This window comes from Mirounga leonina, unplaced genomic scaffold (genome assembly GCF_011800145.1).
Source record: "Mirounga leonina isolate KUSES-001 unplaced genomic scaffold, KU_Mleo_1.0 Mir_154, whole genome shotgun sequence".
Classification (NCBI taxonomy): domain Eukaryota; kingdom Metazoa; phylum Chordata; class Mammalia; order Carnivora; family Phocidae; genus Mirounga; species Mirounga leonina.
This window is the reverse complement of record NW_023270389.1, coordinates 48,350,350-48,377,354: the sequence shown is the minus strand read 5'-3', so window position 1 is coordinate 48,377,354 and position 27,005 is coordinate 48,350,350. Positions and strand designations below refer to the sequence as shown.

The window sequence follows — 27,005 nt, the reverse complement described above, 5'->3', positions numbered from 1 at the left end:
TAATACCCATCACCAGGCTAACCCATCCCCTCACCTCCTCCCCTCAAGAACCCTCAGTTTGTTTCTCAGAGTCCATAGTCTCTTGTGGTTCATCTCCCCCTCCGATTTCCCCCCTTCATTTTTCCCTTCCTACTATCTTCTTCTTCTTCTTTTTTTTTTTTTTTTAACATATAATGTATTATTTGTTTCAGAGGTACAGGTGATTCAACAGTCTTACACAATTTACAGCGCTTGCCATAGCACATACCCTCCCCAATGTCTATCACCCAGCTACCCCATGCCTCCCACCCCCCACCACTCCAGCAACCCTCAGTTTAAACAAGAGAAAATTTTATGATTTTAAGACACTTTACTAGTTTGATGTGTTATGCTTTTGGGAAAGCCAAATACTTCAGCATTTCTTTAATATAGACATATACGTTTCGAACCTATATAAACAAACAAAAATGAGATTATTGCCTTATGATAATGGAAATAACTAGAACATTTTAATATGTTTAAAAGAATAGGTAAGGTAGTAAATTTCCTATTTCTATAGTAATGAGACTTAGTGTGAGAACGGTTTTTCATTGTACGTGTTCTGCAACTACATGAATAGGTTTTTAGTTTTCCAGATGAAATTATTTTTTCTACAACTTGCAAAGTGATTTGATTACAATGTTATATCTCTTTTATTGGTGGCCCAAAGTCTGTCAGGTTTTCCATTTGAAACTCCTGTTTTCAGGAGTTTATGAGCAGACATTTGAAAAAAAAATTAACCAGCCAAAAACTTGGCATTCATGATCTTGGTTCCCTATAAGGTACTTGCTTTAACAAAATTTTGAATAGTCAGCTCTTTTTTTAAAGTTGTAAGCAGCACAAAGAAGAGTAAAGGAATTTCTTTGTTTAAACAGATAGGGAATATATTTCCAGACAGCTTATCCCAACTAGATTTACAAAGCAAACTTTCCCCTTCTAGAAGTCATCGAAATATATATGTTCCTGTGTTCCAGTTCCCACAAGATAGTGCCTCAAGGCTTTGCTTTTCCTTTGCTGTAGTTCATAGCAAATATCCTCTGTCCCTGTTCTCTTTTCTGTCCATTTATGCTTTTAAAATTCTCTCTAGTATATTTTATTTTTAAAATGGCTTTAAATTTTGGCATTCCTTTGCTCATTTTTCCTCCTCCTTGTAGTGCCTACTTGAACAAAACAGTATATGACTTTACCTATTGATTGAAAAACAGTATTAATTTTGAGAGAAGTTGTGGTAAAAATAGCAGTGATTTTCTTGAAATTAAATTTCTGAAATACAGACTTTAGAAACTATTCTGAAGAGTTGTTGCTTAAAGGGCAGGCTTTTAGGCAAGTTTTCTTTCTTCTTCTGTCAAGTGTGGATGTCAGCTTGAGTACTTTCACAATCTGTTTTTAACCCACTATCATTTGCATGGTTAACACTTAACTGCTATTGGTCCATAAAGGTGTTTGTGGGTTTTTTGTCGCTTTTATTTCACTTCTCATTTTCTTTAAAATCATTTCCTGAAAACTTAGTACAGAAATGTAGCCTACAGCAGGAAGCGAGATGATCTTCTGGAAATCTTTACTTTTGCTACACTCTGAAGATTATTTGCTTCAGGCAAGAGATTTTTGGGTGCTGCTGAAATTTCGGAGATCTGGGAAAATGGGGTAATAACATGACACCAGCTCTTAAGCAGCAACATCTGCTGTGGTTCAAAGCCACACAAAGAAAGCTGCTTAAGCAGTTGAATATTTTGGACTGCACGGACAAGTGTGGTTCGACTGCAAAGACTGCAGGGTAGAGGAAACTTAAAGTTTTAGAGAAGTTGTTAAAAAATGGAGTCGTGGAAGATGAGCATCTTTAAAAGACAGACATCACCTTGTCCTCCAAGCTATCGAAGATCTTTGTCAGAACCTGCTTATGCAAATGCAGAGATAGGAACAAGCTTAAAGAGCTTTCCATGGCGTGGTCCAGTGAAAAGCAAGAGGAAGAAAAATGAACATGCTGTTTCCAATCTAGGAAAGCCACTGGGTGCTTATCGGTGGCAAACACATCCCAGCTTTAGGTGGAAAGGGGGCAAAAGGGAGAGATTGGAGACTAATAAGAAAGACTTGGATGAACCACAACAAAAGGTCCTGCCAAAGATGGTTGGCAATAATGCTTCTTCCTCTGCTAACGAGGTCCTTGGAACATCAACAGAGAAGCTGAACCTGGTCAACACTCAGTCACTTCGGGTTCCATTCACCAGATCTATTTCAGAGCCAGAACCCCGCTGCAATATCAGATTTGTTAGACTGTGGCCGACTTCAGGGAGGTCAGAGGAGTCTGAGCAGCAGGGATATTTCATCCGTGGCATTTTCTCTACTCTTTCCAATGGCTTCTCCAGGATGCTGAGTCTAAAAGGAGAATCTACCAATGAGCCAGTAAGAGAAGGTATATTGTGATGAATAAGGGGAGAAAGAAGGGATGGCTCAATTTTAATTACTATTGGAATTTTAATTATTTGTGTTTTATAATAAGATAAACCATTGCATTTGCTCAGAATAAGACAAATTTATTTAATTTGTATAATTTTTAACAAGTGATAAATACTACAGAAGTCCTCTTTCAATGAATGTTAGTAAATAGTAGTAAAGAATAGATTTGGTTAAATTAAGGAATTTTTTTTTCGTATGTTATACTCTTGAATTCTATTTTGGAGGCTGTGTAAAAGGGTTTTGTTTGTTTTGCTTTGTTTTTTAACCCTTATTTATTTCCATTGATATACTTTTGCAAGTTAAATGAGATTTAGAGGAGAAATAATCAAATAATTTCCTCATGCGAAAGTTGAGAATTAAACAATTTATGTATTGTCTTTTCATAAAAACTAACAAATATTATTAGAGAGAACTATTTAGACGAGAATTGTATTGATAGCTTTTAACTGGTTGGAATTTGATTTGCTTATGTCATAAAAATCCACAATTTGAATATGGAAGCAAGAGATGCAAATCTTGAATTTGTTAGGTGACAATATAGAAGCTTGTGTTTGATTCATTTCAGACAAAAGAATCATCAGCTGCTTTTAAAACCTCATTTAAGACTTGTTTAAATTTAAAAATGTTTTATATTAATGGTAGCATTGTTAAATCCAAAAAAAGAACTCTTAAAGTTTTATGTGATTGCCTTGGAAATGACTGACCTTATCTGCTAAACTATTTCAGTTCTGTGTTACAACCCATGTTTGTTTGTTTGTTGTTTTTGGAAACTTCAGCACTGAAACTCTGATAGTATCTCCATCCAATTGAGGTCATTTTTGGACAAGCTCTTGCTATTAGAATAATTTAGTTTATCTTTATTGTAAGGTTGACCACATCATGAATGTTTAAACTCTTTAGAAAATTATGGGAGTTGTTGAAGAATTTTGTTTTTGGAGTACAGTTTAGTTTCTTTTAAAATGAAGATGAAGAATGCAAAAGGGTGACATATCACTGAAAAGAGTTTTCCAAATATATGTGTGCCAGTAATTCAATATTCCTCCGAAACCTTGTCCTCCCTAGATTTTCTTTTGCTCAGTAAATTTTAATGATACTTAAAATTGTCTTCTTACCCTTGGCTTATAAATAATTACCAACAGTAAAATATTTTTGATGTGCCTGTATTAACATTCTGTTGAAATTTTTGGAAAACTAGGTTGTTGGATTTTCTTGGATGCCAGTATATGTGCTTCCTTGTCACGTGATGACAGGATGGTGTAAAGGAGTGTTAAAGGAAATTAAGAGTTTGAAATAAATTCTTAGGATCAGTGCCTCTCAATAGTTAATATGTGTGCATTTGATGAAAGAAAGCTATTATGGTTTGGGGGGTTTAGGGTTTTTTTTGTTTTGTTTTGTTTTAAATATTTGTGTTCATAAAGATTTTGGGCTTTTGTAGTTAACTTTTAGTTTCTAGTAAATTTGCCAAGCTGTTGTCCGCCTAGTATGTGTGATGCACTCAAAGACTCTGTCCCTACTTTTTATACATTTATGGTTTACTTAAGGAGATACAAAATATTCTGTATTTATTATATTCCTAATATATTTCCTAATATTCTTCATCATTTATAATCATAGAATAATTATACATGTGGAAGCATAAACCATTTAAGGTGCTATTGGAAGGGATTTCAAGTCCAATAATTAAAGAACAGTACACAGTATTCTTTCCATTCAGATCAGTAATTTTTATTAACAAACACTGTGATATCCCCTAAGTGCTTCACCAGTGAAGATTCAAGTTCTTAAAAATGAAATATGCTATTTAATACGAAGATTGGAGCTCATTCTTGTCTGGAGATCTCCTTTTCTCAGTGAGCAGTAGCTCGCACCCCAGCAGACAGTCCATGTGCATGCTTTTCTAACCTTTGGCAGGTGTTAACCTTTCTGCATTTCTCATTCCCCACAAGAGTGGCCCAAGAGACCTGAATTCTACTTCCATCTATGCCAGTTATCCCTGAAGTTTGATCTCTGAATCTGTCTTAACACTTTGTGGAATAGTAATTCCTTCCTCACAAGTGATACATGAAATTTGAAAATGCTATGTACATTATAGTTTACATAACATCTATTCACAGATGCCATGTGAATAAAAAGTGTTCTCATCAGGGTTGCTATTATAGTATTGTAGCAAGGTATGGAATATTAAACCATAGATGTCTTTAAGACTTTGAAGCCCACTAGTGTTTGTTACTTTTCTTCCTCAATATGAACTGCAAGATGCAGGAGGCATTAAGTAACGTAGTATGTAGTTAAAGCATGTAAAACAGTGTTTGGCACATAGCATTTGTTCAATGTATATTAGGTCCTGTTTCTGTTAAGAAAATGAACTTACATTGATAGAGTTTTTTTTTTTTTAATGGGAAAGAGAAAGAGGATACCTGATTGTTGAATGTTAAAATTAACAAATGTGAGTAAATTGCAATGTTCTAGTCTTAAATTCTGTGCACCCACACTTGTTCTGAGCATGTGTATGTTCTGAGCGTAAATAAGCTTCTTGTGCCCTAGCTGACCATAATTACCCTCATGCTTAAAGCAGTGAAATATATCATGCTCAGGGTCCCTAACCAATTTAAGAGGGAGAGGCTCAGAGTCTTCACTACTATTCCATGTTCAACCCCCAGTTGTGCAAATATTCCTTTATCTGATGTAGGTCAGATAATATGTAGGTCAAATGATACAATATAAAAAATAATAACTTTTTATAGCTAAAAGTAATTCCAACTGCTTTGGGCCCATGTCTAAGCACTGAGTCAACATGTTTGCAATAGTGGAAGTAAATTGAAACACCCAGTAAGAGAGGAGTAACCATAAGCCCATCACAGCATATCAAATCAACAAAATATCATAGGGCCTACTAGTTGCCACTTACTAGCTATGTGAAACTTAGAAAAAAATCAGGTAATTGTAAACATACATGGAATGTAAACTCCTAAGTTACTAGGAGACCGTTTCATTCCTAAATTGTTTTTCTTCCTCTGTCAGTAGGTAGATACAGGAATGAAAGCTTAAAAAAAAAAAAATAGAAAAGGAAATTAAATATACCCCATGTAGTTCTCTCTTTCTCATTACAGTATATGTCTGGTTAAACTGACATTATTTATAATGCCATAGTAATAAGAATATTCTCTCCCCAGTGTTAATTATGTTTTTAAAGACCCCTAACTTGGGAATTAGAAGACTATTTTTTTCTAGATAATTTTCTTTTAATATGCTCATTCAATTTTTAAACAAATTTTTCATTAAAAAATCCTATTGGAAAAGATCTTATACATTAATTCAGCAACTGTTTATTGAATTCCTAAGACACTGTTCTTAGTGCTGGGAATATAACACATTATTTTATTAAGTAACTGGCAGCTTCCTCATTTATTCTAGGAAATCATTACCAAATTAGAAAAAATAAACGTAAGTTCGTAACATGTACATCTAATAAATAGTGGTGAGGATTAATTAGTATAAGAACTTTAGTGCCTCAGATCTCTATAATTGGACCTTCTGTTTACTCTTCATTATAAATTAAAAGAGATGTTTGCAAAATACAGAGAAATATGTTACTTTCTGCCATTTCTTATAAGAATCACTGCATTTCAGGGATGCCTGGGTGGCTCAGTCGGTTAAGCGTCTGCCTTTGGCTCATGTCATGATCCCAGAGTCCTGGGATCGAGTCCTGCATCGGGCTCCTTGCTCAGCAGGGAGCCTGCTTCTCCCTCTGCCTGCCGCTCCCCCTGTTTGTGTGTGTGTGCTCTCTCTCTCTGAAAAATAAATAAATAAAATCTTTAAAAAAAATCACTGCATTTCAGCGATTTAGTGTAACACCTTGCTAGGATATTAGCTGTTAATATTTGCTATTAATTAGCTATTAATATTAGCTATTTATGTGCAGTATTAATATTTGCATATTGTATATTAATATGTACCAAATTATTCTTTTCTACATGGCTTCAGCATATGTTTAAAATATTCTGAGTGTCTCTGTGTTTAAAAGTGTTTCCTGGAGTTTCTCTTATTTCACAGATTTTTCTATTTCTGTAAGCAGTAAGGTTTTTTTTCCCCCTGCAAAATCAAATAAACTTTCCTCCAAGTATAAAAGTAAAAAATCATTGTATAAATTTTTTCAGAGAAAAATAGAAGGAAGACCATTAATACAGGTCATAATCCATAGTAAAAACTAAGGATTTTAATTTTAGTTAAGTAATTAAAATTTCTAATTTTATTTTCAGGTACCAAACAGATCAATGAGAGTTATGTAATATACTGCTTAGTCCTTATGTTGGAGTTAGATCTGAGGTTAAATTCTGGCTCTTCCTCTTTTTAGCTGTGAAGTAGATATAACTTACCTAATTCTATTTTCTTTATAAAAAAAAAAAAATAGAGCTATCTCCAAATGTCCACCAATAGATGAATGGATAAAGTGGTATTATATGTACAATGGAATATTACTCAGCCATAAAGAGAATGAAATCTTGCCCTGTGTAGCAACATGGATTGAGCTAGAGAGTATAATGCTAAGCAGGATAATTCAATCAGAAAAAGACAAATATCATATGATTTCACTCATATGTGGAATTTAAGAAACAAAACAAATGAGGAAAGGGGAAAAAAAAGGAGAGACAAACCAAGAAACACTCTCTCTCTCTTTTTTTTTTTTTTTTTAAGATTTTATTTATTTATTTATTTGACAGAGAGAGAGACAGTGAGAAAGGAAACACAAGCAGGGGGAATGGGAGAGGGAGAAGCAGGTTTCCCGCAGAGCGGGGAGCCGGATGCAGGGCTTGATCCCAGGACCCTGGGATCATGACCCGAGCCGAAGGCAGATGCTTAACAACTGAGCCACCCAGGCGCCCCGAAACAGACTCTTAATTATAGAGAACAAACGGGTGGTTACCAAAGGGGAGGTGGTGGGGTGGGGCGGGGGCAGGAATGGGTGAAATAGGTGATGGGGATTAAAGAGTATACTTATCATGATGAGCAATGGATAATGTGTAGAACTGTTGAATCACTTTATTTTATAGCTGAAACTAATATAACACTGCATGTTAATAACTATACTGGAATAAAAATTAAAAATTTAGTAAAAGACAATAGAGCTGTGATATAGATGCTATGAAGTTGTAACAAAGATTAAATGAGATAATATGTGTCAAGTGCTTTGCTGAACTTACAGTGGGAGCCCAATTAATAGTAGCTTTAGGGGCACCTGGGTGGCTCAGTGGGTTAAGCATCTGACTGGCTCAGATCATGATTTCAGGGTCCTGATATTGAGCCCTGCCTCAGCAGGGAGTCTGCTTGTCTCTCTCCCTCTGCCCCCCCATTCATCCTCTCTCTCTCTCTCTAATACATAAATAATATAAATAAATTTTAATAAATAATAAATAAATAAATAATAAATTATAAATATATAATTATATTTATAATAAATAAATAAATAAATAATAAAATTTTAAATAAATAAATAAATTTTTTAAAAAAATAGTAGCTTTAAAATAAAAATAAAGCCATCTGTTCATGAGGATACATCCTGGAATCTTCTTGGAGTAGATGTAAGAAATATTTCAATCTTAATTGTACATTTATAAATGTTTTTTTCTCTTTCTTTTTCTTTTCTTTTCTTTTCTTTCTTTCTTTCTTTTCTTTTCTTTTCTTTTCTTTTCTTTCTGATTTATTTATTTATTTGAGAGAGAGACAGCAAAAGAGCAGGTGGGGAGGGGGAGAGAAAAATCTCAAGCAGACTCCCCGTAGAGCGCGGAGCCTGAGATGGGGCTTGATCTCATAACCTGGAGATCATGACTCCAGCCAAAATCAAGTCAGACGGGACTGAGCCACCAGGTGCACCAATCATTTCTTTTTTTAAAGATTTTATTTTTTAAGTAATCTCTACACCCCATGTGGGACTCAGACTCACAACCATGAGACCAAGAGTTGCGTACTCTACCAACTGAGCCAGTCAGGCACCCCTATAAATCATTTCTTAAACCAGTTTTGTCTAAGTGATATTTTCTAAATATGTTCTCAAATTCTGGGAGTACTTTATTTTAGCTTCTTACTAACTGCTTAGTCAGTAGAAGAACCATTGCAATGTTTTTTACAATATGTGGACTTCCCACCCAAGAGCTGTGTGTGTGTATGTATACTTCCATTTGTTCATGACTTCTTTATTTTTTCCATCAGGATTTTGAAAATGTTTTTAATAAAAGAAAAAATTAACCATCACATATTTTATACTTGTGATTGAGCTCTGTTTTTATTGCATACTTTAAAATTAATTTTAAAGATGATAATGAAGTATGTTGATTTTTGTACTGAGCTCTATTTTATTACTGATTATTTATCCGATATTTAAAATCAGCATCCCTTATTTTAGAAGCATAATATTTTAGGGGAAAGAAGATCAGTCTTTGGAGACATGAAGACCTGTTTCTAAACTCTTTGCACGTCATCAGTAATAGTACTACAATAAATATCAATAAAAAATATTGGTTCAGGTCATGATCTCATTTTTCTTATCAAAAAATATTGATATTTACTGTAGTACTACAAATAAGTAGGCAAATGGATTCAGTTCATTTAAAAATCAGACCCATTAATAACAATGGGTCGGAGTGAAGAATGATAATTAAAATGATTAAAAAATATATTTTTTAAAGATTTTATTTATTTATTTGAGAGAGAGAGAATGAGAGACAGCACGAGAGGGAAGAGGGTCAGAGGGAGAAGCAGACCCCCCACTGAGCAGGGAGCCCGATGCGGGACTCGATCCCAGGACTCCAGGATCATGACCTGAGCCGAAGGCAGTCGCTTAACCAACTGAGCCACCCAGGCGCCCCGATTAAAAATATTTTTAAATTCTGGCCCTACTGCTCATTAGTAATGTGACCTTGGGCAAATTACTTTATCTCTCAGAGGCTCGGTTTCCTCATTTGTAAGATGAAGTAATATATGCTTTGTAGGTTATTGTGAGAATTAAATGGGCTATGTATAGTCTATAGCACAGTGCTTGTCAAGTAGTTAAGAGCTCAGTGGAAGTTAAAGCTCAGTGATATACTGGAGCCAGCTTGCAGAAGCTGGTCTATTAATGTGTATCTATTCTCAATTGCCATGAAATGACATTGCATTGATACCTTCAAATTAACCATGGTGGGGCTGTTAATACCTCAGAAATGTTGCAAATCAAAAGATGGTAATGGTTGTGGGTGGTGGTGTTTCAGAAGTGGTAGCTGTTAAATTTTTAGCAACATGCCACTGGTAACACCTATTATTATTTAAATCTTTAGAGTTAATAACCAGTATTACAAAAAATAGGATTTTGAATCTAGATTTAAATATGTTTCTCACATTAAGAAATTTTATATTTGATTATTTATTTATTTATTTTAAAGATTTTATTTATTTATTTGATAGAGCGAGAGAGCACAAGCAGGGGGAGCAGCAGAGGGAGAGGGAGAAGCAGGCTCCCCGCTGAGCCAGGAGCCCGATGTAGGGCTCGATCCCAGGACCCTGAGATCATGATCTGGGCTGAACGCAGATGATTAACCATCTGAGCCACCCCAGGCGCCCCTATATTTGATAGAGTATCAATCGAAGTTGACTACTGAGTTGTATTAAATAGGCATCTCTTGAGACGTATTGTTCTTATCATACTTTTTCCTGTTATTTAACTAACATTGAAATGTCTGGGATAACCTATGTACAGTGGACAATTATTTTAAGGTGTTTTTTGCTGAGGTATGCTAGCACTTTTTGCTAAGATCATTTTTTTAGTTTTGTTTTGGTAAGTCACCTGTAACTATGTTCCTACCTCTCAGATTACACAGTAATTTTTTTTGGATCTTATTATCAAGTGATTTTGAGATCAGAACTGTGTATTGCTTTTTTAGCCCACTGAATAAAATGTAATCCTCTTCTAAATTTTAGAATGTAAATAACGCTGTAGAAATTATCTCTAGTGGGGGCGCCTGGGTGGTTCAGTCAGTTGAACATCTGGCTCTTGATCTCAGGTCAGGTCTTGATCACAGGGTAGTGAGTTCAGGTTCCATGTTAGGTGCCAAGCCCAGCGCCTACTAGGGAAAAAAAAAAAAATTATCTCTAGTGAATTCATTCATGGTGCTTTTATTATTTAGCAATTTTACTTTGAAATGATTTAAATTTTTGCAGTCACTATTGATAATTTTTTCTGCTTGTTTTTCATTTTGGTACTTTATGTTTTTAAAATTATTTTCACCTGGATTTTTAGTTCATTAATATGTGCTAAGTACCTCCAGTGTTAACAAAATGAATAATTATTTTTGCCTCATACTTAAGTAAATCCAACTAATATAAAAATTCAAGCTAATTATTAGGTATAATTGATTAAAAAAGACTTTTATTTTTAGTTTATTTCCCTTATTGAATTTGTACCAAAGTTTCCAATGAAGCTATTCTTGAAAGTAAAATTTTCTTGTTCTTTTTGTCTCATGCTTAAATGATCAGATTTCACTCTTTCCATGTGGTTTTGCAATTTCTGAGCAATCTGACAAATAAAATGAAAAAAATATGTGTTTTATGTGCGAAGACTTTCCTTAACAAATAACTGGCTAGCTTGACTTTTTTAGCTAAAACAAAAGTTATTTAACTTATATTCACCAAGTCGTTGAGAAATAAATGTATAAGAGAGAGCCCAGTATCCTAAGTAATAAAATTTCTTAGCCAATTTATTTATTTATCTGAAATATCATTTCCTAAAAAAGATTATTTAGTTGTTATCCCATGTTCTGGCTGCCAGTATCTTTTTTCATGCTAGATTTCTGGAAATTTGAGTTGTTGAGCCTTTCATTACCAAGCCCTGAGATAATCAGAAGACATTCTTTGTTGAGATATTAGGCAAAGGATCCAGTCCAGTGTGATCAGTGGTAGTTAATGGTGACATCAGCCATAGAGTAGTTTTTCAAGACTATGCCTAATCTTGAGTGCTGAGCCACCTCTAACCTAGGATAGAATTTATTTCTTCATAGGTAAGTAATCTGGTGGTTCACTTAGGGGCATGATGCCAAAAACTTGTACCTGTCTCTCAGTGTTAGAAGTTGCTATTAATCTCAGTTTCCAAAATCAGAGATTCTAATGTTAGGGCCTAGGCTAAAAACCAGTAGAATTCTCAATTAACCATTCTAAAACTTGCCTTGTCATCCAAGAAATATTTTTTGATGTATGTTGCAACTGGGTCAGTTTTTTACTCCTCAGTCCTTTAAAAATGCGTTGTTCCTTGGTTTACAGTAAAGTCTTAAGAAACAAGCAAACAACAATAATAACAAAACAGAAAGGATTCGGTTTTGGTTTTAAATATTGTGATTAATAATTTATTTCACTGGCTGAAACTTTATGGTGTGATTTATACCAAACACTAGTTGTCTCTGGCATTTATCTTAGAGCAAAAATTTCTTAATGTAACTGGATCTGGATCTTCAGTGTTGACTCCCTCTTTTTTTCCCTTATCACCAGCAACCAAGGGTGATACAGAATGAATGTAGCCCATCATCCATGTTCTGGTAGTTTACAACATGGTGAGGAGGCGGATATGTAAAAGATAAATAACACAGTCTCTGACAACATGTCATTTGAAATAGGTTTGGATTAATAAAAGTCTCACAAGTTAAGGAAAGGAATTAGGGGTATTCTACAAAGGGAACAATGTGAGTGTCAGGAGTACATCTAGGGAATGATGAGAAGTTCACAAAGTGAAAAACATAGAGGGTGGGAATGTGAGTAGATGTGACTACAAAGGAAAGCGAGTTAGTGTTCAAAGAGTTCTATGCTGAACACCAAGCTAAGGCTTTTGGATTTCAAAGGTAACAGATTTTAAAGTAGGAGATAAGTTTCATTTTTTGGAGGACAATTTTATGTTAGCATGGATGATGGACTGATGATGAAGAGATACAATTGTGTCAGAGTTTAAGACATAATAGAAGCCTAAATTAAAGAAGTGTCAAAAATAAATGAGGGTAGAAATTCCAGTAAAAAGGCATTTCTGAGATGGATAGAATTTCTAGAATAATTCAGAAGGCAAATCGAGATCAATAATAACAAGGTTTATAGATTTGGAACATGATGACATTTTTAACTGAATTTGAGAATAAAGAAGTAGAGCAAGTTTAAAGGGGGAAGCAATGAATATGTGTTTAGTAATTTCTAAATGCTTGGTTTTTCTGAGTACTTTATATTCATTTATCTGGCTTACTCCTCTGAATAATCCTGTGGGCAGTTGGAAGAATTCTCCTTTTAAAAGTAAGGAATTAGAGAATCAGAAAGGCTCCGTTACATCTCTAAGACTGCCCAGCTAGTAAGTGGTAGAATCCCAGGTCTCTCTGACTTCAAGCCCCTGTTCTTACCTCTCCATTTTGTGGCTTTCTGAGCATATGATGTCTGCGAAGTTTTCAGGAACCTGGGAGTATCTGCCCATTGAGCACTGAGAAATAATGGGGCAGCAGTTCAACAGCAGAGAGGTTTCCATGTGAAGATTTACATTTGAGAATCATGAGCACATGGATGCTGAAGCCACAGGAGTGTGTGAAATCACTCAGGCAAGGGTCGTGGGGGTAGTGAGAGTGTCAAGGCTAGCACCCTGACCTTGGCACATCTGGTCATCTTATTTGAGGCTAACCAGAGTCTATTAGCAGAGCCACTGAACTTTTGTGATTATAGATTAGGAGTTTACCCATTGTGGTGGCAGGCTTACTATTCTTTCTTTTATACACACACATATACCTTATTTATTTTTATTTAACAGCTTTATTGAGATATAATTTACATACCAGACAGTTTATTCACTTAAAGTATACAACTCAACTGAACTTTCGAGTTGTGGTAACATATACATACCATAAAATTTACCATTTTAATCTTTTTAAGTGTAGAGTTTCAGTAGAATTAAGTACATTCACATTTCTGTACAACCATCACTACCATCCATCTCTGAGTATTTCATCTTCCCAAACTGAAATTCTGTATCCATTATACAGTAACTCCCCTTTCTTCTCTCTCCCCAGCCCCTCGTAACCAGGGTACTTTCTGTCTGTATGAGTTTGACTACTCTAGGTATCTCATGTATGTTGAATCACAATGTTTTCCCTCTTGTACAATTTAATTGTTTTAGTATATTCAAAGAGTTGTATAACCACACTGCAATAAATTTTATAACATGAAAAAAGAAACTGTATTTATTAGCATTTTCCAATTGCCCACCACCCTACCCCAACCATAGGTAACCACTAAAGTACTTACTTTCTGTCTCCATAGGTGTGCCTGTAGATTTCATATAATGGAATCCTATAATATGTGGCCTTTTGTGTATGGCCTCTTATTAGTATAATGTTTTCAGGGTTCATCTATGTTATAGTATCTGTCAGTACTTCATTTCTTTTAATGGCCAAATAACATTCTGTTATATGGATGTAATACATTTTGTTTATATATTCATCCGTTGGTAGACATTGGCTTGTTTTACTTTTTGGCTATTATGAATTATACTGCTATGAACATTCATAAACAAGTTTTTATGTGGATCTATGTTTCATTTCTCTTGGGTATTTACCCTTGTATTTTGTAAAGGATCTATCCTGCATCCAAAATAAGGATGTGGTGTTTTGAGACTTTTAATCATATTCAGTTTTCCATTTGTTATCTAAACATGTTACAGTCTTGTTATTTGATTTGTGTTTCATATCTGTGTGTTCATTTAATAAATGTGCAAGATATTTATAAGATTTTAGTCTTAATTTGAATACTTTGAGTAATTAGCAATTTCCTACACCTGTGTTTTTAGTTCATCGTGATCTAGTGTTTCCCACTGGTAGCTTGATTAATGAACATGGCGATTTGTCTTCATTGCCAGGATGATTGTCATATTTTTATCTGCCTGAGGCAGTTTTTAGTCAATTTCTCATGCTCAAGGCTGGTATATCTTTGTGAGGAAGCAAAGAGAGGAGTAAGATGAGTAATGACTCTGAATCTTTGATTATGAAACCCTATCCATATGAGTATACAGGTTCTTAGTGACTGAGCTTGAGTCAGTAAACCACAGGCATTTTTTCCTGCCATTCTCATGTGAATTTTCTCATTGAGGTATCCTTAGTTTGTCTCTTAGTTTCTAACATATGGATTTGATGATGATTATTTATTCACTTGCTTTTACAAAACGGAAATCATGTGTTCTGTCCATTTTTTTTTTTTATTGTCACCAAAATGTCAAAATAGTTTGAGGCTTTAAGGGATACCAGTACAATTATAACTTAGCACAGTATATAACCATAACCTTGGCCAAAATAAAGGGTATTTTGAATGCTATGTGTGTGGTTTGTTGTTCTGAAGAAAAATGGTATCTGGTGGTTAGAACATATGAGTTGCTGTCAGCATTTGTGGGTTTATTCCCAGATCTAAGCTTTTTTAAAAGAGAGGCAGAGCCCATGCCTGGTATATGTTTAGTACAGTGTTTTATGTACTATAGATGTAGAGTAAATACTAGTGATGATTTTATACTACTGGCAGAATAATATACAGCAAATTACTGACAATAAATATAATGATCACTGTTCGTGGGTATTTAGTGATTCCATTCTTCAAACTGTCTTTGAGAAAGGCATGATTAACATTCCCAAGTAGTAGTGATGGTATTTTAAGCAACTTACAATGAACCTTTTTTATTCAAAGTGTTTAGACATTGCTCTCTATCCAAGGGACTACTGAAAACTCTACCTTATGGAACTCATCCATTTCACAGTAGAACTCGCCAGAATCTTAGAGTAAGGAACATTTTTAAGATTGTGTGATGATTCTGATGTGTGGAGACTAGGCATTGATATTCTAGTATTAATGTTTTATTTACCTCTATCCTCTTGATAGCATCCTAAACCAGGAGTTTTAAACAATAAGCCTTCTTGTAATATTACTGGTCCTTGAGTTGGATGGAGGTGTTCTGCTTTTAAAATAAGGTAATAAAGATCCCTTTCTAGTTTATTAAAAACAGATCGATGGCATTTAAAAGTTGTTTTCAATTTAAAAATTTTAAAATATTTTAACATTTTGGTAACTGGCTATGTCTGTAATAAAATATAAAGTATTTAAATGAATTCAAATTTATAGATCTGATGATTTTATATTTAACAGTAACTTGTTGAGTTGCTTTTTGGCCTATGAATTAGCTTTAGGGCATGGCTTTTTTTTTTTTTTCCTTCTTCCAAGTTTTTATTCAAATTCCAGTTAACATACAGTGTAATACTAGTTTCACATGTAGCATTTAATGATTCACCGCTTACATACACCACTTAGTGCTCATCCCAACATGTAGGATATGGCTTTTCAAACAGTGTTTTATGAATACCTGCTGTCCACAGTGAACAGGGGTTGGTTGCTAGTAGAAATCATGATTGTAACTGGTTTATTAATCCTCTCTAATTTATACTCCAGTTTATTGGATTGACAGTTATGCCTCAGATATTGCTGTTAGTCTCCAGTTTGAGATTATATTCCTTTGAATAATGCTTTCCTGTTCCTGTCCTCTATTGAATTCTAAATGTATCATTTTGTTCAGCCAAAGGGAACTTAATATTTTCTTCTGAATCCCATTTCTTCTGAAGCTAAGTGTTCATTACATTTTTTTAAAATAATGAGGACTGTTTATTGAAACCCTATTAATAGGACCATTTTTGTTATTTTTAGTCAGTTTTCTTTGTCAGCATTAGATTACTTCAAATATTAGATGCAAAGGGACCTTTTATCCAAGGGTAAATAGTATTGGAAAAATACCACTTAAAATAAATAATTTAAAGCAGTTGCCAGAATTTCATACTAAATAATGTATATGTGTGTGTATGGCGGTGGGTGAGGGAGGAGGTGGTGGATGGTTGAGAATTTATCTTGAAAAAGTATGAAGTGGGAATTTATGGAAGTTTTTTATTTTAAACAAAATTTGGGTTATAATTGCAATTGCAGCTATGCATTCATTATTAGAACTAGAACTCACCAAGAACTAGAAGTGAAATTTTTTTGGAATTTTTTTTTTCTGAACAAAGGTATGCGATTGCAGTATGACATCCTTCTTCACATTTTACTTTCTCTGTGCAGTTATTTTATTACTATATATAATTGTGTGAGTATGTGTATATATAACAGAACCATTAGAAGAATCTATTCTTTCTACATTTTAAAATTTATACCTATTTCAGTTTATTGGAAAACTAGGCCCTTGTGCTATATTCTGTTGCTGCATTGTTTTAATTTAACAACACAGTTTTAAAATAAAAGTGTAAGAGAGGTAAAGCACAAGGTAGAATTCTGGGGAAAGAATAAATAGTTAATAATCTATAAAAAGTAAAATAGGATGAAGTTATGAATGTATCTGAATATTTAGATTTTGATAATCATGCTTCCATGTGGAGTTCTATATTTTTAGTATGTATATATCCTAAATGAATATTATTAATGTAAATTGTGTCAACCCTTGGGGTAAAATAAAATACAGAGTGCTGAGTAACTATATTAAAGAATTAAATGCTCTCTCTCGGGCGCCTGGGTGGCTCAGTCGTTAAGCGTCTGCCTTCGGCTCAGGTCATGATCCCAGGATCCTGGGATCAAGTCCCACATCGGGCTCCCTGCTCAGCGGGAAGCCTGCTTCTCCCTCTCCCACTCCCCCTGCTTGTGTTCCCTCTCTCGCGTTGTCTCTCTCTGTCAAATAAATAAATAAAATCTTTTAAAAAAATAAATGCTCTCTATCTATAGATATCAAAAGATCTCCGAGCTATGTTATAAAATAAACAACAAAAGTACTGCATATTTTGGGGGTTCTTTGTAGTTTTTAGACCCTTTCACATGTGTTATTTCATAATAAGTACATTGTGGAGAAAGTAATAAGTTTATTTTATGGAGAGAAACATTTTGTATGTGGGGATAAATATATTTCCTGAAGGAAGCTCTTTTCCCTTTTAAGGCAACTTTGGATTTAGAAATGAGAAATGGAAGACCCTGAGAGTTTGACCTGAATATTCTAGCAATCTACTATCTCTATTCTTCTATCTTCAATTTAACTACAGTAAGTTGAGCCTTGATCATGGGTAAGGTTCAGTAACTTTTACTGAATGCCTTCCCTTCCTCTGATAGGGATAGACCAAAGATTATAATGGGAAAAGTGATCAAAGGGTGGCAAGCAACCTACCAATATCAGTGCAGTATCTTGGATGACTTTACTTACTCTTCATTTGGCTGTTAAATGCAGATGATAATAGTACAGATGAATTATGCCTCCCTCCCCAAACACATATGCCTGTGCAGAGAAGTATATTTAGAGGCTGTAGTTGGACTGCTTAGTCTGTAAAGTTCTTTCCAAATGAAGATCTGTGTTCTCTTGCTGTGGTGTTTATCTTTAGCTCTCTCCTCAATTCAGTTGGTCACTCACTATCCAGAGCACCAGGATTGAGACCTTATTTCAACCATAGGTTTGTTTCTTGATTTGCTCACAGTGGTTTCGAGTGTATTACTTTGTATAGTTTTCTTAGTGATCGCTCGAGAGCTTTTACAATATTCATATGTGACATCACACTTTACTGGTGTCAACATTTTACCACTTTGAGTGAGTGAAGTATGGAAATCTTTCCTTCCATCTAGGTCCCTTTAACCTTCCCACTTTAAAATATCATTGCCTTGAGTATCAGATGGTATTGTAATTTTTGCTTCAATCAAAAAATATTTATAAAGCTCATGAGGATAGACTATTATATGTCATATTTCTGCTCTTTCCACTATTTTTTTTCCTTCCTGATTCTCTAAAATTCTTCCTTTTGTTATTTTCTTTTTGTTAGAAGAACTTCCCTTTGTCATTCTCTAAGGGTACATCTGTTAGTAAAAAGTTCTTTTAGTTTTCCTCCATCTGAGAATGTTTTTATTTCCCCTTCATTTCTGAAGGGTAGTTTTACCAGGTACAGAATTTGCAGTTGACAGTTTTTTTCTTTCAGCACTTGAAAAATGTTGTCTCACTTCTGTCAGGCCTCTGTGGTTTCAGATGAGAAATCCACTGGAATTTGAATTGGTGTTCCCCAGTAGGTAGTATTTCTCTGTTTGCTTTCAAGATTAATTCTTTGTCTAGTTCTCAGAAGTTTAATTATGATACATCTTATCTTGAATTTCGTTGGGTCTGTCCTATCTGGGTTTGCTCAGCTTCTTGAAGGGTAGACCTATATCTTTTGCTAAAACCCTTCTGGGAGGACTTCAGCCATGATTTTTTCAAATACTCTTTTATCCCTGTTCTATTTCACCTCTTCTGGGACCCCAGTGATAATGGATGTTTGATCTTTTAACATTGTCCTGCAGGTCTTTATTCTTTTGAAATTTATTATTTTTTCAGGCTGTTTTCTCTCTGTAGCTCATTATTTAGTAAATTCTGTTGATCAGTCCTCAAGTTTGCTGAAACGATCTTCTGTCATCTCCATTCTACTATTGTGCTGTTCCAGTGAGCTTTTTATCAATGTTATTTTATTTTTCAGTTCTATAATTTGTATATGATTCTTTTTGTAACTTCTATTTCTTTGTCGGGATTTTCTTAATTTGTTCCAACAGAATTTCCAATTGATTGTGAAGCACTTTATGATGGCTGCTTTAAATTCCTTCTCAATTTAAACATCTGATTCATCTCAGTTGATTGTCACATTCAAGTTGTAATATTCCTGTTTTCTGGTATAATACAGAATTTTTAAAAATTGAATCTTGAATAATTAGCTATTATGTTAGGAAACTCTGGGTCCTATTTAAATCTTTTATTAAAAAATTTTTTTTTTAATCTTTTATTTTAGCAGGCAGTCACCCTATTTAGGTTAGCATGTAGCTACAAGCTTTCTAAAGGGTATGGTTCCGTTGACAATTTAAGTTTCAGATCCAGTACAATACTGTTTGGTCTCCTTGGTTTATCTGGGCCTCCTAATAGTCCCGGCTAGTGTTAGGTGAGGGATTGAAATGAGCTTCCCCAGAATAAGCCATCTGTGCCTCTAGGAGGAAGAAAGTTGTCTCCAGCCCATGGGGACAGAGAGGCTTTCCAGGCTGGGCTGCTGTGGCAGGATTCCATTGACTGTAGGAGATGGAGAACGGTTCCCAGCCTGGGCCCATGTTGTGGTGTGCCTCACTTAGCTACCTAGTGTGTTTCAGTGGGGGAGGGGAGTGTTTCTCTGGGCTGCTCAGTTTGCACTCCCTATCAATATGCCCTCACCAGTGCTGTTAGGCTTGCCTAATGTTGTTGAAAGGAATGAGCCTATGTAGGCTGCTTTCTGTTGCTAGGTTTGGGGCAAGGCCTGGGTCCCCTTCTCCTGAAGAAGGGTTGCAAGATGTCCTGCTGCGGTGTTCCTCCAGACCTAGGGCCCTCAGCATGTCAGCCGTATTTCCATTTTCAGAGTTCTTCTTCTTCTTCTTCTCTTTTTTTTTTAAGATTTTTAAAATTTTATTTATTTGACAGAGAGAGCACAAGCAGAGGGAGCAGCAGAGGGAGAGGGAGAAGCAGGCTCCCCGCTGAGCAAGGAGCCTGATGTGAGACTCAATCCCAGGACCCTGGCAGACGCTTAACTGACTGAGCCACCCAGGCGCCCCTCCATTTTCAGAGTTCTGTGGCTACCTTTTGAAGTTTCGAAGTTTATAGTGATCTTTATTAGGGAGTAGTAGGAAGAATTGAGTCTACACCATGCTGTCTGGCCCAAGAACTCTTTCTTAATCGTTTCTCATATTTTCTTTAGAGAGACTAGCTTGCCATCATCCATATCAATTTTCTGCAGTTGTTAAATGATATGACTCTTCTATATCCTTCCTTATCACAGCTTTTACATGGGATCTGAGCTCTTTTCCAACATAGATCTCACTAGTTTTTTGAAATTCTGTCTCATTTGGAAGACTAGCAGTTTAGCTATGCAGTTATATTGCACTCATACAGTATTCAGCAATGATCAACAGAGGTTCAGGAATGGGTTCAAGTGGGAATTGATTTTTATAAGGGGTCAGTTAACTAGTGAACATTTTTGTGTTTGGTAAACTTTAATTTCTTTGTGAAAATTTATAACTGTGAGGACTATAGTGAATATTTATATAAGTGAAAACCTTCCTAGATAGATACCTGTGTCTTTATGCTTTTGAAGTTGTTACATTATTTTAGAATTAAAAAAAAACTTGGAAGTCCTCTAATCAAACTACAGTTCAGTAAAATAAAGTCAAGAGAAGATAAAACACATGCCTAATATTAAGCTGACCTTATAATTTATAATCTAAACACAGAGGCTTGTGATGTTTGAAAGGGGCACCATTAACAATTACTTAGGGACAACAGGTGTAATCTGGGACAAGTGGTCATCTACCTAGACCAAATTGCCAGTAAGTACAAAATCTAGTTTGATGAGACTAAAAATCTTTTGACTCCTGGGGGTAACTCAGATGTAGCATATGATTGTGGTCATATGTCAAACTACTTTGGTTCAAGTCCTGACTTTACTATTTATTAACAGTGTGACTATGATCAATTTACTGAAATGCTCTGAGCCTCAGTCTCTCTATGTGTGATATGGAAGTAGTGATAATACCAACCTAACAGGGCTGCTGTGTGGCTTAAATGAGATTGTGCATGTAAAGTCCTTCGTACAGTCAGTGGCTAGCTCTTAGCACCATGTTTGTTGGTGCTGTCACTACTGTTATTTGTAAAATTCTAGGATCAGAAAATACAAGGGTTAAAAGTGAGGTCTGGTAGTTTTAATGGGAGATTAAGAGTCAGTATGGGGTTCTATTTCTGTTTTGCTCCTGATTCTCTTGGACTTTTTGGGAAACGGCTTAACCATTTTGTGTCTAAATCTTGCCATCTAAAGCTAGAAGAGTCCTACCATCTGCTCACTTCATGGAAGATGGTAAAGAAAATTTTTGAAAATGCTTTGAGATCTGTAGGAGAAAGGTGCTATATAAATTGATAGCTTTATTCATCTCTGCATTGACATTAACTTGCTCATTAAATATGTATACAGTTTTTAATCAGCTTAACTAGTAATCCAAAGCTACTATATATGTATAATGTGGGAGTGTTGATACTTCTGTTAGAACATTTCCTTTTGGGGGCACCTGGTTGGCTCAGTTGTTAAGCCTCTGCCTTCGGCTCAGGTCATGATCCCAGGGTCCTGGGATCGAGCCCCACATCAAGTCCCGCATAGGGCTCCCTGCTCAGCAGGAGGCCTTCTTCCCCCTCTTCTACTCCCTCTGCTTGTGTTCCTTCTCTTGCTGTGTCTCTCTGTCAAATAAATAAAATCTTTAAAAAAAAAACTAAAAAAAAATTTCCTTTTGTGTTTTCTTGTTTTAAAAAAAATTTCCTTTTGTGTTTTCCTTGTTGTCACATTATATTAGAAATCTACATAAAAATCAGTATGTATAAGTTCTAGATATTAACTGAATAATTCCTTATTTTCTACTTAGTTTTAATTCAAATGTAGTTTTGATTTCTTTTAAAGAAACAAAAAAGGATGAAAGTAGTGACAAGGAATGGTTGAATAATTATAATGATAATAAAATATGCGCTAAAAAGTACGTTAAAAGAACATTTAGCGTCTGCCACAGAATTGTATTTTAATGAATTCAATTCAATTATTGATCAAGTGGCTGCTATGTGCTTAAAAACAGTGAGAGAGTTATTTTCCTCAGATGCTTATAGTCTAGGAGGAAAATAAAAATGTAACTATTTTTCATTATCATTAATAGTATAGCTAATCTTTTCAAAGTTGGTTGGAAATAGAGGTATATGAAATAAAATCTTACAGAAGATTTTGACTATTTTAAATTAGCTAGATTTAGCTAAATTTTTTAAAAGGTTCAGAGAGTCAAATGGTCAGATCAGAAAACATACATATAAAAGTTTCAAATTTGCCAGATGATTTCTCATTGGAGTCCAGAATCAATGCTAATTTTTAAAAAAAGATTTTATGTATTTATTTATTTAGAAAGAGAGCGAGAGCACGCAAGTGGCCAGGGGTGGGGGGCAGAGGGAGACAGAATCTCCAGCTGACTTTGGAGCCCAACATGGGGCTCCATCCCATGACCCTGAGATCATGACCTGAGCCAAAATCAAGAGTTGGATGTTAACCAACTGAGCCACCCAGGTGCCCTAGAATCAGTGCTAATTTATAATTTTTTTTTAATAAAGGAAAAAATTATGTTATTAAAGAATAAAATGCTTGAAAACTTGTAATCTAAAAAACTATCTTAGGAGGTTTTTTCCTTCAGATAATTTCTCCATAATTCACTTTGAGATTGTGATTTAGTCTGAATAATTTTTATTACAAAAGTAATTCTGAGGAATTGAAAGAAATTCAAGATTTGAAAATAAAATTAAGTGGAAAATTATATTCTAAACTTATAAAATGTATTTTATTTTTTTTAAAGATTTTATTTATTTATTTATTTGACAGAGAGACACAGTGAGAGAGGGAACACAAGCAGGGGGAGTGGGAGAGGGAGAAGCAGGCCTCCCGCCGAGCAGAGAGCCCGATGTGGGGCTCAATCCCAGGACCCTGGGACCATGACCTGAGTCGAAGGCAGACGCCCAACGACTAAGCCACTCAGGCATCCCTGAAATGTTGTATTTTAAATGTAAAATTGGAATAATAAAAATCCAGGTATAGGTTATGAATATTCAAATAATTTACTTACTCTGAGATTTTTCTATTCTCTTATACATGAAAGAGAATGTTAGGATAGGAATAACTTATCTCAGTGATAGGGCAATATGAACAATGACATTTAAATAAAATGTAAATGCTATATTTTAATGTTTATAGTTGCATGAGGTTTAGAAAATTAAAGGTAATATTTATTTTGTTTTTAAGAGTACTTTTTGGTATGTTTTGGGACTGGCAGTCAGTCCCTTTATATTTTTTTGCTTCAGCTACAGATCTCTGAAATGCTACCAAAGAAGATGAATGAAATAGTCTATTAATTATTAAGATTAGAACACAGGCTTTGGCCCAGAAAACTCAAGAAGGAATTTGTAGATAGAAATTAAAGGCAAAAGTTTATTATAATATTTAGAAATAGATCACATGCCAAGAAACTTTATGAAATCACGGTCTACCATCCAGTTTGTTAATCCATAAACTGTGGCTTTTTTTTTTTTTTTAAAGATTTTATTTATTTATTTGACAGAGAGAGACACAACGAGAGAGGAGATACAAGCAGGGGGAGTGGGAGAGGGAGAAGCAGGCTTCCCGCGGAGCAGGGACCCCGATGCGGGGCTCGATCCCAGGACCCTGGGACCATGACCTGAACCGAAGGCAGACGCTTAACGACTGAGCCACCCAGGCGCCCCCTGTGGCTTCTTTTTTAATACCTCATTTTCCCTTTCTGTCACCAAATCTAATTCATCATCAAGTCTTGTGTGTTTTTGCTTGTTTTTAGCACTTAAAAATTTATTTTTTATGACCTTTTTAAAATTTCTTCTACCATCATGCTGGTTCCAGTTGACCATCTTAGCTTCTGTATTTATTTCCTAGGGCTAATGTAACAAATTACATTACATTACAAGTGACTTAAAACAACAGAAATTTATTTTCTCACAGTTTAGGAGGCCAAAATTCTGAAATCTAGGTGTGAGAAGGGTTGGTTCCTTTTGAAGGCTTTGAGGGTGAATCTGTTCCATGACTTTATCCTAGCTTCAGGTGTTCATTGGCAGTCCTTAGCTTTTAGCTTCATCACTACAATCTCTTTCTCCATCATCACATGGCCACCTTCTTTGTGTGTCTTTTCTGTGTCTTCAGATCTCTCTCTCCTTATAAGAACATGAATCTTAATCCAGTGTGACCTCATCTTTACTTGACATTTTACGGGAAGTCCAAGACAGGGTAGTTAGGCAATGGAAAGAAATAAAGGAATTCAGGGTGCCTGGGTGGCTCAGTGGGTTAAGTGCCTGCAGGTCATCATCCCGGCATCCTGGGATCGAGCCCGAGTGAAATTCCTGCTCAGTGAGGAGTCTGCTTCTCCTTCTCCCTCTGTCCCTACCCCCCCACCCCGCACTCGTGCTCTCTCTCTCAAATAAATAAAGTCTTAAAAAAACGAAATAAAGGCATTCAGATTAGAAGAAAAAAAATGAAACTTTCTCTGTTTTATTTTTTGTTTTTAAAGGTTTTATTTATTTGACAGAGAGATACAGAGAGAGAACATAAGCAGGGGGAGTGGGAGAGGGAGAAGCAGGCTTCCCACCGAGCAGGGAGCCCAATGTGGGGGTTGATCCCAGGACCCCAGGATCATGACCTGAGCCGAAGGCAGACGCCCAACACCTGAGCCACCCAGGCGCCCCAACTTTCTCTATTTTAAAGATTGATTGATTGATTGATTTTAGAGTGAGACAGAGACAGAGAGTGCAAGCAGGGGGAGGGTCAGAGGGAGAGAGAGAGAAGCAGTCGCCCTGAAGAACAAATATTATTAAAATATCTATGTTACCCAAAGCAATCTACACATTTAATGCAATCCCTTTCAAAATACCAGCAGCATTTTTCACAGACCTAGAACAAACAACCCTAAAATTTGTATGGAACCACAAAAGACCCCAGATAGCCAAAGCAATCTTGAAAAAGCAAAGCAAAGCTGGAGGCATCACAATTCCAGACTTATAGTTATATTACAAAGCTGTAGTGATCAAGACAGTATGGCACTGGCACAAAAATAGAACATAGATCAATGGAGCAGAATAGAAATCCCAGAAATGGACCTACAACTATATAGTCAATTAATCTTTGACACAGCAGGAAAGACTATCCAGTGGAAAAAAGACACTCTCTTCAACAAATGGTGTTGGGAATACTGGACAGCAGCATGCAAAAGAATGAAACTGGACCACTTTCTTACATCATACACAAAAATAACTACAAAATGGATTGAAAGACCTATATGTGAGACTGAAAATCATTAAAATCCTAGAGGAGAACACAGGCAGTTACCTCTTTTGACAAAAAACAAGTCTTAATAAATTTAAGAAGATTGAAATCATATCAAGCATCTTTTCTAATTTTATGAAAGTAGAAATCAGAAAAGGAAAACTGGAAAATTTGCAGATATGTGGAGATTAAACAGCGTGTCCTTGAACAATCAGTGGGTCAAAGAAGAAATCAAAATATCTTGAATCAGAGAAAAATGGGAACATAACATAACAAAACTTAGGAGATGCAGCAAAAGCAGTTCTAAGAGGGAGGTTTACACCAATAAATGCCTACTTTAAAAAATAAGAGAAGTCTCAAGTAACCTTTCACTTGAAGGAACTAGAAAAAGAAGAAAAAATGAAGTCCAAAGTTAGTAGAAGAAAGGAAATGAGAAAGATTTGAACAGAAATAAATGAAATAAAGAATAAGAATAGAAGAGACTGGTGAAAGTAAGAGCTGGTTCTTTGAAAAGATAAAAATATAGACTGATCAAGAAACAATGAGAAGTCTCAAATAAAATCAGAAATGAAAGGGATGTTATAACTTTTACCACAGAAATACAAAGGATAAGAGACTACTGTGCTCAGTTACACCCTAACAAATTGAAAAACCTAAAAGAAATGGATAAATTCCTAGAAACATAGAATCTATGAAAACTGAATCATGATGAAATAGAAAAATTGAGCAGATCAGTTACTCAAGAGAATGAATCAGTGATTGAAGATCTTCCAACAAATAGAAGCCCAGTACACAGCTTCACTGGTGAATTCTACCAACCTTTCAAAGAATTAATACCAGTCCTTCTGAAACTCATCTAAAAGGTAGGAGGGAGCTCTTCCAAACTCAATTTACCTTGATACCAAAATCAGACAAGGATACCAGAAAAAAAGAAAATTACAGGCTGATATCCCTGATGAACATAAATGTGAAAATCCTCAACAAAATATCATCAAACGAAATTTAATAATATATTGAAAGGATCATACATTATGATCAAGTGTAATTTATTCCCGAGATACAAGGATAGTTAAACATGCCCACATCTATAAGTTTTGTTCATCACATTAATAAAATGAAGGATCAAAATCACATGATTATCTCAATAGATGCAGAAAAAGTGTTGACAAAATTTAGTACTCTTACATGATAAAAACTCTCAACAACTTAGGTATAGAAGCATTGTGCCTCAACATAATAAAGCCTGTATATGAGAGCCCTGAAGGTAACCTACTCAGTGGTGAAAAGCTAAACTATCTTCCTCTGAGATCAGGAGCAGGACGAGGAAACCCAACTTTATTACTATTATTCAACATAGTACTGGAAATATTAGCCAGAGCAATTAGGCAAGAAGAAGAAATAAAAGGTATCCAAATTGGAAAGGAAGAAGTAAAATTGTCCTTGCAGATGATATCATCTTATATATAGAAAACCTTGAAGACTTCATCAAAAAACTGCTAGAACCAATAAACAAATTCAGTAATGTTCCAGTATAGAAATAGATATAAAAAAATCAATTGCATTTTTATATGCTAACAATGAACTACTGGAAAGAGATAGTAAGAA

The 27,005-nt window shown here is 35.1% G+C and overlaps 1 protein-coding gene across 4 annotated transcripts in view; it reads left to right on the top strand.

The window, feature by feature from the left end:
• The window catches only part of RASAL2 (RAS protein activator like 2), a 365,020-nt gene that overhangs the window by 118,740 nt on the left and 219,275 nt on the right, over positions 1-27,005 (top strand). For 2 of the 4 annotated variants that reach the window (XM_035010713.1, XM_035010712.1), the window contains exon 1: positions 1,326-2,428. The exons of the other annotated variants lie outside the window; for them this stretch is intronic. In XM_035010713.1, the coding sequence (XP_034866604.1) occupies positions 1,831-2,428 (598 nt within the window). In that variant the 5' untranslated portion in view covers positions 1,326-1,830. Of the gene's footprint in view, positions 1-1,325; positions 2,429-27,005 lie in introns of those variants that run through there. 4 annotated transcript variants of the gene reach the window in all.